Source organism: Tympanuchus pallidicinctus, unplaced genomic scaffold (assembly GCF_026119805.1).
Source record: "Tympanuchus pallidicinctus isolate F22 unplaced genomic scaffold, pur_lepc_1.0 scaffold17, whole genome shotgun sequence".
Lineage (NCBI taxonomy): Eukaryota > Metazoa > Chordata > Aves > Galliformes > Phasianidae > Tympanuchus > Tympanuchus pallidicinctus.
Genome location: NW_026294690.1, coordinates 863,156 through 875,488, shown reverse-complemented (window position 1 = coordinate 875,488; position 12,333 = coordinate 863,156). Strand labels below are relative to the sequence as shown.

At 45.4% G+C, this 12,333-nt stretch overlaps 1 protein-coding gene across 16 annotated transcripts in view; it reads right to left on the bottom strand.

Moving 5' to 3' along the window:
* The window catches only part of LOC128078328 (6-phosphofructo-2-kinase/fructose-2,6-bisphosphatase 4), a 43,700-nt gene that overhangs the window by 17,564 nt on the left and 13,803 nt on the right, over nucleotides 1-12,333 (bottom strand). For 14 of the 16 annotated variants that reach the window (XM_052678417.1, XM_052678405.1, XM_052678406.1 and 11 more), the window contains exons 2-5: nucleotides 6,915-7,031; nucleotides 3,733-3,829; nucleotides 1,448-1,514; nucleotides 282-356 (exon numbers count right to left, since the gene is read on the bottom strand). In XM_052678417.1, the coding sequence (XP_052534377.1) occupies nucleotides 282-356; nucleotides 1,448-1,514; nucleotides 3,733-3,829; nucleotides 6,915-7,031 (356 nt within the window). Of the gene's footprint in view, nucleotides 1-281; nucleotides 357-1,447; nucleotides 1,515-3,732; nucleotides 3,830-6,914; nucleotides 7,032-7,804; nucleotides 7,839-12,333 lie in introns of all 16 variants that reach the window. The other 2 variants (XM_052678422.1, XM_052678421.1) reach the window with 1 other exon arrangement.

Below are 12,333 nucleotides of genomic sequence, written 5' to 3'. Positions count from 1 at the left end.
TAACAGTAGGCTGAGAATTACACATCCAGGATGACACAAGTAAAGCATTGCAGAGATTAGTTCCTAACACTGCAACATTAAGGATAAGGAAAACGAAGATGGGGTGACTCTGCATCACAAACAGTGCTCAGGGACACAACACACACCACTGACTACACATCTAGCAACAGCTGCCTGCCATGGTACACTTGTTAACTCAGTGCAGACAAGGCAAGGGGAGCAAAATGGCACTGCCCTGCTCGGCCAGGCACGAGCTCAGAGCTCTTCTGCTTTTGACTCACCTTGTATCCATTTTCTTCACCAAATTTGTAAATGGTTTCTCTGCGTTCTCGAGTTGTGTTCGTAGCATCAAAGACCTACAAATGGTTACAGAGAAAGAGAGAGGAATTAAAGCATAACAGCCTGTGGAAAGCACTGTGTCAGGGACAATAAATACAAGGGTTCCAAGTCTCAGTGTGAAGGAAAGCCATGAAAACACTTTCCCTTTCCTCCAATCCACTTCCTTTTAAGTCAGGACACTGCCATTTCCTGAAAACAAATAAACCAACCTAAACAACCATAAAAAGAAACTCAGCATCTGATTCCAGGTTGTGCTCAGTGTGATCAAAGGAGATCCCAAATGGACGCGTTACATTTCCATGGAATACACAGAAAGGCAACTCTGAATTTGCAGTCTGTGGTCAGACAGTAAGAGACAGACAGGACAGAATCTCCTGGCCCATACCAGCATTAGTTTTGTACCAATCCTGCAGTACAGACAAAAAGATGCTGAAATCAGTGTTACTGAAAATGCTAGGGTAAAACTATCAGCAGAACACCAGCAAGGCCACTAAATCCTGCCTGCTGGTTGCAAGAAAATATGTAGCAATCTTTAGAAAAACACCTTCAGCTCTGAGCATTGCAGCATTTCACCACACCACAAGATAAAGGTGACCTCCCAGAACTTGCATTTTGCGTTCTGTCATCACATACTCAGATATACCATGATGTACCTTGAGTTTTTCTTGCTGTCTTCAGAGATCGCTCCGCTATCAATAACACAACAGCCAAGCAATACCTAGGGTGCTTTCTGCTCAATAAATCTTTTCACTTGAAACACTACCAAATTAAAACAAAAACAAAAAAAAACCAACAAACAAAAAAGTGCAGCCAAAAAAGACCTAGGCAGCGTTTAGCAGTATGTTGCATAGGGTGGAGAAGGGAAATGGTTCTCTTCGTATAACCCTGTCCCCTGCTAACCCCTCAAATGTGACTGCACAGTATAATCATCACCCTGAACTTCAGCCCTCCTTTCACTGCAGCAACAGGGCAGATCTAACGCACAGTCATCACAGAAGACAATCTGACAGACCACAGAGACACCGGAATCACTCACTGCGCGTTGCCCAGGACAGACCCTGGTTTGTAGAGAAACAGTTCAAGAACTCATCTTCATCAAGACACTTACAGCCACGTGCCCATTCTCTTCGCTGAGGTACTGCCGGACGTCGTTCAGCGCCGCTAAGGCACACTGCCTTAAAAATGAAAGAGAAGGAATCACAAACGCCAGTAAAAGTCATCTTACGAATGCACTTATGAATGTCTTGTGGTCAAAGTGACCTGGAGACGTTGGCTCATCTCTCTTAAAGCACGCACTGCCTATCAGTCACCCCAAGAAACCAGGGAACATGAGGAGAGGTGAACCAAGCTAGGGAGAGCAGAGATGGCTGTGCTCATCTGCCTAAAAGAAAGCAGTGCTCCTCTAGGACACCGACTGCAGCAACACAGAGCAGCTTCCTCATCCGATTCTCAAAAAGAGAGAAAAACAAATCAACTTCAGCCATTTATCTTGTGCCTCTAACCTTCCCAACCTTGGTGATTCTAAGATTGGTCAGTAACCTACTGCTTCTCTTTTACCTACTGTGCCACAATTGTGTACGTCAAAAAAACCTGTCTGAAAAAAAGAGTGAAACAAAGTCAGTGCCTAGCAGAGAAAACAGAAACCTCACTGCAGGCACCTATCCAACATGATCTGTGCTGAGGCTGTCAAGGACACGAGCACCACAGAACTCCAGTGCCAGCACTGCACACTTGTGTGAGATCTGGACAAGGACAAACTCACTCTAACTTCCCTACGACCCCAATGCCGGTGTTATTTCTGAAGTTCATTATGATTTCTAACACACAAATAATGCTGTGCAGCACTGTTAGCACCACGTGCTATTTACTCGTGCACAGAGCACAGCCCTACTTATTTAAAAGAAAAACTACAATCTTTTTGAAGTGCCAACTTAAGAATCTGCCCATTTCAATAGCTCTTCTATGCATCTGAGCTCTGCTTTGACTTCCAGACTGAGATGTATCACTCTCCCAGATTACATTCTGCACGCACAGCTTTATCTTAAAGTGTTTCAACCCTGACAGTATTTCCACATTAGCACAGTTAACAGATGTCAGGTACTGAGATTCATCATCAAACCTTCACTAAATAAATATAAACTCACTGCTGACAAAGCAGATCAGCTCACACAGTCCATTTCACCTTCTGTTCCCCACCATTTAGTCTAACAGGTGACACGGAGGCACACGAAAGGTTTTGTTCTACCTCTAAGCAAAAGGCAGGGGCTTGCAAGGCTAACGCACTGCTCAGCTACACTGTGGTCCCCAGCAGGCTGGAGGCTTTTATGCAAGTCGTTGTCCTTCAGCAGTAAGCAGTCCTCAAATGCTGCTGGAGTGGAAGGGGGGGGTAAGAGAACAAGGACAAGCAAAGGGGAGCCACAAAAGAAAGTTCAGACATTTCTGTTGCCCGAGCCAAAGCCATTAAGAACAAAATACACTGTATTTTAAGCAGTCTGAACAAATGCTATTTCCACTCCTTGAGAACTTCTTTTATTTGTTGTTTCATGCTGCAGTCTCTTAAACGCACAGAAAAATAAACAACGAAGAGAACTGAAAAATCATCCCAGTGGATGTTCCATAACAGGGGCAGCTCCCTCTCGCTCTGACCTTCTCTCCTCTGCCATTTCTTCCACAGGTCTTTCCTCTAAGCTGAAGAACAGAGATTTTCCATGCAACAAGGGGTCCCACATGCTTTGTCTGGCATAAATGTCCACACCTGGCTCACCTTGCTCTGCACAGTTTTAGAACAGCAAAGCATGGCACTCACTGAGGCACTGTCAAGCACACGATGCACACATATGGTAACCAAGAAGAGAACCTCAGGGAGAGAATACTTGTGTGCCACTTCTTGAGTGGATAATGACAGACATGCAGGCAAAAAAATGATGTGCAAACCCAAAATAAAAGAAACTATGTGATTTCTTTTCTCTGTGATCCTCACAAAAGCTCTGAAACAGCCTTATATGGGCAGCAGAAAGGTCACGTCCAATAGCTGGTATTTTACACAAAGAAAATAAGAAGAATATTCTCCTTTGGTTTTGAGTGAAAATTTGCAGGAATATCTGTATAAACAAAAGCCTGCCCAAAAGGCAAAAAGAATCACATTCAAGTATTTATCTGCTGCATATTTTGATACTTCAGCTGAAGCAATTAAGAAAAATAATAACCCAATTGTTAAGTAGCATAAAGAAATCACCTTTTCATCTTTCCTAGAGTACTCTTCCTTCTCTATTATTACATCTATGTCTTCTTTGGTACATAGAAGTTAAGCCTAAAGCAGTCTCCAAGAGCAAACACACAGGGTGCCATTCCAATACAGCCAGCTGTGCACAGACAAACATGCCCAAAACTTACTTCCTGATTTTCAACCCTTCTTCATTGTCAGGCAGGAAGAATTCAAAAGATTTGTACTTCTTCACCAGATCTCGACGATACTGACCAACATTGAACTCTGCAGAGAAGAGCACTGTGTTAGTAGAAGCCAAGAGGATAACAAGGATCAACATTATGACAGCTTTGAAACCAAACCACCTCCAAGCATAAAATAATTTAGCAGGTATCAAGGTGACATATCACACATCATTTCTGTTGGGTTTGTTTGTTTGTTTGTTTAAGAACCCCATTCAAATAGCTCTGCTCCTTAAGGGTCACTGTACCCATTTCACAGCAACTCCTGCTGCTTTCATCTTACTACAATCTGCTAACAGTGGTCAACAAAAGCTACTCCTTATCTGGGCACAGGTCCTGTGGGTCTCAGTGCCAGATGTGGGATTAGGCAGTCCTGTTTTGTCACACAGCAGGCAGTGACACTGCACCCTCATTAACTTCATTCAACAGCTCTTAAAGTGGGTCCCTGTAGTGCAATTAATGTTTAACTTGTTTTCTGACCTATAGGTTTTTTTCTGCTGAACTGCAATGCAGTGTTGTTTAACATGAGATAAACAAGTACTCTGTTTGAGAAGCTTCAGGGCATCAGTATTTGCCAGACTTCTGCACAGAGGAAAAGGAATGACAGACATCACTGCTGGGACGTAATAAAGAATGAGACTCAGGATAAAGAGCTCAACCTTAAGTTTTCCTAACAGAAGCTTACATACACATCTCTGTTTGGGTGGCAGGGCAGGAGGACAAATAAACATTATTTATCCCCTTCCAAAAGGGAAGTTTTGTTGGAATCCCACAGTGCTGATGTATGACATGGATGACAGAACAAACCAGGCTGTTCTGTCACAGACTTAATGAACGTTGGTCATGCTTTGTCCTGTAGCTGGTAAGTCCTCAGAAGAAAAACAGGAGATGTGAGTTCAGACAGCCAGTGTTGCCTCGGCCCTACACAACAACAAAAATAAAACACCTGGTACCAAAAAACAGCTACTGCAGGAATGTAATGCACAGCAAAGGAAAAGTGCTGCCCAGCACCACAACCATTCGTCCTTATCACCAGCATCCACCTCGGGGGAGAAGTTTTACAGCATAACTGCTATCACAACCTCACAGCCAAAACTATTCCACAAAGCTTGCCAAAGGGTAGCATCCAAAAATCCCAGTGAAAGACAGCTCTGTTAGGCAGATACCTGACCTCCTTTCCTTCCCAGAGCCCAGACAAAAGCCCTTTGTAGTTGTAAGCATTTCAAACTCTTAGTGACAAAGGATTTTGGAAGGAACAAAAGACAGAAACCAGAACCGATGGCTTAAAGGATTCCAACAGCATAAATGACTCAAATATTCAAACAGCAAAACCCGGGGCTGTTTACCTTCACCTTCTGGTCTTAAACTCCTGCTTGAAGTCCATTATGTGAAAAGACACCGTTTGTCTTTTCTCTGCTTTACATAAACTAGAAGTTGTAACCATCTGTCTCAGAGGATAAGGATGCTTGCTGTATTAAGTACATGCCAATTTCAAGGCATTAAGAGCCACAGTGTAGCAGATGTGAGGAATAGCTGCCACATATCCCAACAACTGGAAGCAGGAGGCAGCGCGTCATCTAGTCCAGCAGGGAGGTATCTCAAATTATCTCAGCTTCAGTACAATTACATCGCTGATGACACAAACAACAAAGGTCGGTGGTTTCCTACGAAAGTCCCAAGGCATCTGACAAAAGCAAAGCAGAAGCAGCAGCCTCCGATGGGAGCCCAGATACCAGCTTCACGTTGCATGCCTCTGTAAAATCAGGCAGCAGTGCTGTAACTGCTGCTCGTTAAGCACAGTACAAACATCTGATGTGCTGCTTACAGCAGGGCACAACACTCCCTGTACCTGAGGCAGGGCACCATTTCTTGTATTACTGTATGCAGGACAAATTCAACCAAGCACGAGTCAGAGGTGGGCAATATTTCATCACTCAGTACTACAGCTCTGCTCTGCAAAGTTCACAAAGCTGGCTGCTCAACGCTGTGACACAAACACGTAACATGTAAATTGAACACATGTGCATGTACACACCTAACATGCATTTAAATCGGTTTGGATGCAGGCCAACATCTTTAGATCTCTATTCAGTGGCAGCCTAATGGACAAAACTCAAGTCCCTAAAAATTGGATGCTGCCACATCAGAAGGGTGCACCAGTGTGACAAGACAGAACTCACTGGAAGTGATCAGAAGAATTCTGTAGACTCCCACACTCAAGGAACAGAACCTTCTCCACGATGCCTCCATTAAACAAAATACATCAGGTAACTTTCTAAGAATTTAAGAAAGCTGAACTCCAAAACCCACGTCCTAGAATCCAACAGCAGGACTTTTCAGGATGACTCAAACTCTGAACAGCTGACTGTCCGTTCTTCAGTACACTCTCCTACATTTCGTGTTATTTCAATGATTAACTAGCCGTAACTGTAAAGCCACCATTTGTGCACAGAACACTAAAACACATCATTGTCTTCTACACACATACACAGAAAGCAAGGAGAGGTTGCTGCTCAGAACCTCAAATGGATTTAGGTCTTGTTCATCGATCTAGGCCTGCAAGATGCCACAAAGGCTCAGGAATGAAATACATTAGGGCAGAACTGGTCTGAGCCTCTCCTCCCAGACATGCATAAATTCCTTCAGAGCGATAACAAGCAGCCAGCTGTGTTCCATGGGGTCCTAACGTTCAAAGACAGAGCTGCAATCTGTTCCACAAGTGCAATTAAACAACATTACATATAAACTGCACACTGCACACTGCACAAAGTTCACAAAGGGAATGGAGAAGCCAGAACTTCAACCCAGAAGCGCTGACTGCTGCTCTGCTCACAAAGGTGCTTCCTTTTCAGCCCAATGCAACGAAGAGGGAAAAATAAGGCAGCTAAGGATAAGGGCAAAGTTGATTTAGCCGTCTGTTACAACACGGAGGTAAACGAGCAGCCACCAGAATACGAACATCAGAACAGAACAGCGAATCTGTGTATGCTGCTGCTGCAAAAATAAACAAACACGGTGACACAGCAGGAGTCCAAGTAGCCAACAGTCACATCAGGCTACAAAATCATTTGGAGTTAGGCTGGTAAAACACTGAATCTCAGCCCTGCAAACAAAATTAAGTCCATCACCTTTTGTAGGCACTCCAATCCAGTTTAAATAGCGTGTCAGCTTTTTTGAGATGTAGGTTTTTCCTCTTGCTGGCAGACCCACCATGACAATCAGCGTAGGGCAGTTGGTCATACATACTGAAAGACAAAAACAAACTGCGGTTATTTACCGGGACGTTTCCCCAAAACAAAGGCTCACGTGGCAGTGGAAAATGACAACTCCGTGTGCTCTTCAAGGCAGTGACCATTCAAGCAGCTCATGCACAACGTTCCCCTCTTTCAGGGGATTTCCTCAGCAGCACAGTGACTGAGGTTCGCAGGCTGAGTGGAATATTGGAAGGGCAGAACAGCGGCAGTGCAATGCTGCACACGTGAGCTGCAGGGGCAGCAGATGAGGAACCCCCGTATTTGCATCCATGTTTCAAGACACACAAAAACAACGACAGCAAAAAGGTCACTGATGTCTAACAGCCCTGCCCACCTCGGCCCAGTGTTTGCATTGAAAGGAAACAGCAAGGTGCACACCGTTTGTAAATCCCTGACAGCATCTCAGTGCTCAAGCCTTTCTTGGCTTTGAGCAAAGCGAGCAGCATGACAGATGCAGCTTAATACATTTTGGTGCTCCCTGTTTATCCCTTTCCCTCTAAATACTGTTAATGACAGCCCCATTTCAATGCCCTTGGTTGGTTGACAGCAGGCATGGAGCACAAGTATTCCGGGCAATTCAGCACAATAATCTGATGCACAGACATGGATAAACTCTCCCAAATCAAAAGCAGAGCTTTTAATTAGAAAAACAACAACACCATCCAAAGTTGAAGGAATTTACAGCTGCGGTCTGAACACCTTGAGGCATTCCTTTCAAATGACAAGTTTTTTTGAACACTCCAACAGTACAAAACTATGGATACCTTGCATGAATCTATCACTGATACAAGGAACTGCCTAAAAAGAAAGAACACAGTAAAGATTAAAGTCCACAGGTTCCCCATCCCGCATTTCAAAGGGAATTAACTCGCATACCACAATCCACACAAGCATCGCTTTCCTCTTTCCTCCATCCCCTGACAGCAGAGTCAGCTTGTTCTAAACCACCACACCAAAATGTCATGCTGGGAAGTGTGATCAAGTTGTACTATGATTGCCTGAGATTCCCAAAGCCTGAGCTGGGCCCCATCCCACTGTATTATATGCATGAATCTTGGGCAACAAACCCATCAGAAAAGAACAAACAGTTCAGCAAAGACAGATGTGCTTTCTTGAAATCACGATTAAAAAAAGAGAAAAAACAAAAATATAGACCACTTCTCAAGGGGGAGAGGGAGAGAAAAAGCTGCACCTGGCCTCAAATCCATTAAAGAGACTGCCACTCCATGCACTGAACGTGATGGAGCGCAAACTAAAGCAGACCCACTCACACAGATGCAACAGTCCAGAAAAACTGATGAAAGCCTTCCAAGCCAGCTCTCCTGCACCCAAGCCTGCTAACAAGAAGGACCATGATTTCTTGTCCATCTTCCACTCTTCCCTGGATGGAAGAAAGCAAGCAGGCTGTAGGGAAACAAAGTCTGAGGGGCGCAAAGAGGACAAAACTCACTGAGGGCAAAACTCACAGAGCCAAAGCTCTGCTGTTGGCTTTAAGAGCAAAAAAATGAAATCATGAGATACAAGAACACCCTGAGACATGAAAAATTTTAAGGGAAGACATTGTTCCTCGAAAGGTCCTTCATCTGAAATGGCCACCTCGAGTTTTAAACCATCTTCCAAGGTAAGCAGGGAAATAAGTGTTGCAAAAGCAACGATGAAGAAGGATCTGCATGGAAAGGTTACACATGCTGCCTTGGGTCCATCTGCTCTCCAAGGGACCTGAGGGACTCAAGTAGGCAACTTCACTCACACAAAGCACAGTTTCCCAAAGGGCAGCATGTCCAGACTGCCTCCATTCTCCTCTCCCCGTGATGACACCAACTCAGCCATCCCACAGAACACCTGGCTCTCGATAATCGGCCCAGAGTGGAACAAAACTCAACTTTGCAAAACCAAGGGCAAGCAAATGGCCATTCAGAGCTGCCTCTCACTGAGCTCCCATCCTGCTGCCAACACGGGTCTGTGCTCCACCATGGAACCACAGAGTGCCCCAAGGGAAGGGGCTTACCAGGATCAGAGTCCAACCCTGCACGCAGGGCCACCCCAGGTGCAAGCTGAGCAACACAACCTGCCAGCAAAGGCAGGGCACTCCTACTCCGCGGGGGCACCGTGCTGCCTGAGCGTGCTCCTCCTCTTTGGGGGGGACTGCCAGCAATATGCTAACAGAAGCACACAGAGCAGCATCTTATTTCTTCTGCAGCGTTCCAAGCAACGCAGGCAAGACTCAGCAGAGGAAATGCTGGTCTTTGCTTTCTTCCTCCTCATCTGACACATTGAAAGGCTTTATGTTGCTCGTTCGCTCCGTAAAATAAGTCAAGTCCAAAACGATATTTAAAGTGTAATGATGCAGCAAATAGCAAAAGGTTAAAAATAAAGCAAATTTTTCCCATGGTATTTGGGCAGCTGCTCTCCCAGTGAGATGCTGCCAACACTGCAAGTGGTCAGGACTGCCCAGCAAATGGCAGCGTTTGAAGTGTCAGTGTCTCAAGACTTATGCATTCCTCTAAAGAAACCAGAGGGACGGAATGGCCTGTGTTGAAAAGGACCACAATGCTCATGTTGTCTCAACCCCCGGCTATTGCAGGGTCGCCAGTCACCAGACCAGGCTGCCCAGAGCCACATCCAGCCTGGCCTTGAATGCCTCCAGGGAAATGTCTGACACCAGGATGTGAACTGATTTAAAAAAACACAAAACCAGCCAAACACAAAAGCCACCACACAAGCAGCTTCTAACTTCCGAAATTAAAAAAGCCTCTCAAATTTAACCCTTTTCCCAGTGGCACAATACCCTCCTTCCCTTTGTACAGCAACTCACCACCATCTGCCCCACGTAAACAGAACTTACAGCAGGAAAGCAGTCAGGAAGTGCACGTTGCAGAGACTCACCTTGCATCCTCTCACTCTGAGAAAAAAAGCACACAGAAAGCACCACTCCACAAAGGACAGTGGCCAAGTGACAACATGCTGAAACATGTGAGACAGCACTTTAAAATCAAGTATCACAATTTAAGCAAAGCATTACCTCAGTTTTAACTTTTAATTAATAAATTAATTACATGTATACAGCAAGATGCATCTCAGTGTAGAATTACAGCTGCCACCACTGTGATGTTTAACGCTTAACAATTAAGGAAAAAAGAAACTGCACGCTCGTTTCTTGCTGCTTCCTGAGACTGCATTGTGAAATAATGCGAGATATAGAAGGTGGTTTTGAAACTTAAATGGGACACTGTCCAGAATTTCATTAGCCTTCCAAATCTGCACCTTACAAAATCAGAGGCAGAAGTGATTTTTTAGAAGTCTAGCTACTGCCTACTGCATTATCAATTGTCCTTTTTCACCTAAAATGAGACTCCTTCCCATCATTCCTGCTAATTTTTCAAAGCAACACATATGGCAAGAAGGGCTTTTGTACTAAGCTGCATCAAGTTTAGGGAAAGATTCCTGCTGCTTCAATGGAGCTCAGCTCAAGGCCTGTATCCTGAAACTTCCGTGCTATTCCGAGGCTCACATACAACTATCTTTGGCTGTATGTCAACAGAAACACCCTTTCAAACCTCATTAGCTATACATCTTTCCCCAACTCTCTTACCCAATTTGACTATTACTATTTCACCTTTTTCCTGCTGATCAACAATGACAGTCACTCTTCTCTGCATCTCGCAAGGCAAAGTTCCCCATCCGGCTGCTCTCCGCCCCCTTTCCTCTACCTGAAGAGGTCCATCATCTTCCATTTGTCTCTCCTCTCTTTTCTCAAAATCCCAGTTTCCAGCATCACTTTGGTACGAGGGATTCCTGTTTGTTCTCTGGCCTTGTGCCACCACTTGCTTGCTGTAGGACAACATTTGCCTCCTGCAGTTCGATGCTGCCAGTGATGGACCCATTGTACATCCTGACCCTCAGCTTCAGACACGTGTTGTCCTCACCTCATTCATGTTTTCTATCTTCAGCTCCTAGGACTGGGACTACAGACACGTAAAAGCATTGCCAGCTCTTAGGAAAGGCAGCCTTCATGTGATACTCCTCTTTTCTTTCTGGACCTGAGGTACATTCCCTCTGCTGTTCAAACAGCAAATAAAAACTCGTGAGAATGACCAAATTCCAGCTCTGGGGAAACAAGAGCTACAAACTGCAGTTGGAATGATCTTTAAACCACAGGAAGCTCAGTGCTTATCTACTGCTCTATAAACATCCTCTGCAACTTTCGCTGTAGCATACTTTGCTGTTTATTTATAACACTTTGCCTGTAGCCCATTCACCAAGCTGTTCACAGTCTGACAGCTGATGCTGAGACCACAGAAGTTAAGGGGCAGCTATCATAAGACTGAACACCTCCACTACCTCCAAGTATTACTTGGGTTGGTCCTTCGGAGCACTTCTCCCTCTGCCTGCCTGCTCTCGCCAGCTGTAAGACTGCAGTCTGCTGGGCACACTACATGCACTCAGAACTCCGTGCTCCTCAAAGACCTCCAGATACTCAGACCAAAAAAACCCAGAACTTCCAAGCCATGACAGCTACAACCCGGATACACCTGGCCAGGTTTCTTCCTCCTCAGGTAATTACAGGCGTTACAACTCTCAGAAAATCACTGAAAGAATACTTAGCGTGGGTCAGTCCCTTGGTACGTGGCTCTGCTGTGTCCTCCACAGAACTGGGCACAGTTCTGCTCTGCCTCCTCCTAGAAAGATAAAGACTAACAAGTACGGATAAATGTAATTAGCTGGAATGATGAACTAAAAACCCAACCAAAACAGAACTTTAAGAGCTTATCTTGCTTAAGCCAAGAAATTTAAAAGATATCAGAGCAACTAGCTACAGCATCTCCCCTGGAAAGCTGATCCTGAGTACAGGAAACCCACCTCAGGCTCGGGCTGGCAGCTCCCGCAGCACCTCACAGAACACAGGGCCCTGCAGCAGCAGAGGGTTGGAGCTGGCCAGCCCAGCACTGCCCCCACTCCTCCTGCTGGGGGGTCCTGCAGCTCAGTGCTGGGCTACAGGTCCAGCTGCTCATCAGAGCACCGCGTGACACGCTGTGCAGGAAACACTGCAACACCTTTTCAGTGCGTGGGAGCAAGAGAGGTGGCTTTTGCCAAGAAAGAGCGAGTCCTGCCTTTCTCTTGGCTGTTTGCAATTATCACAGAATGGTCTGAATCGGAGGGGACCCTTAAGGGCTATCTGTCCAACCCCCTGTGCTGAGCAGGGACACCACAACTCCATCAGTGCTCAGAGCCCCTCCAGCCTGACCTTGGCTGTCTGCAGGGATGCAGCACCACCTCTCTGGGCAGCTGTGCC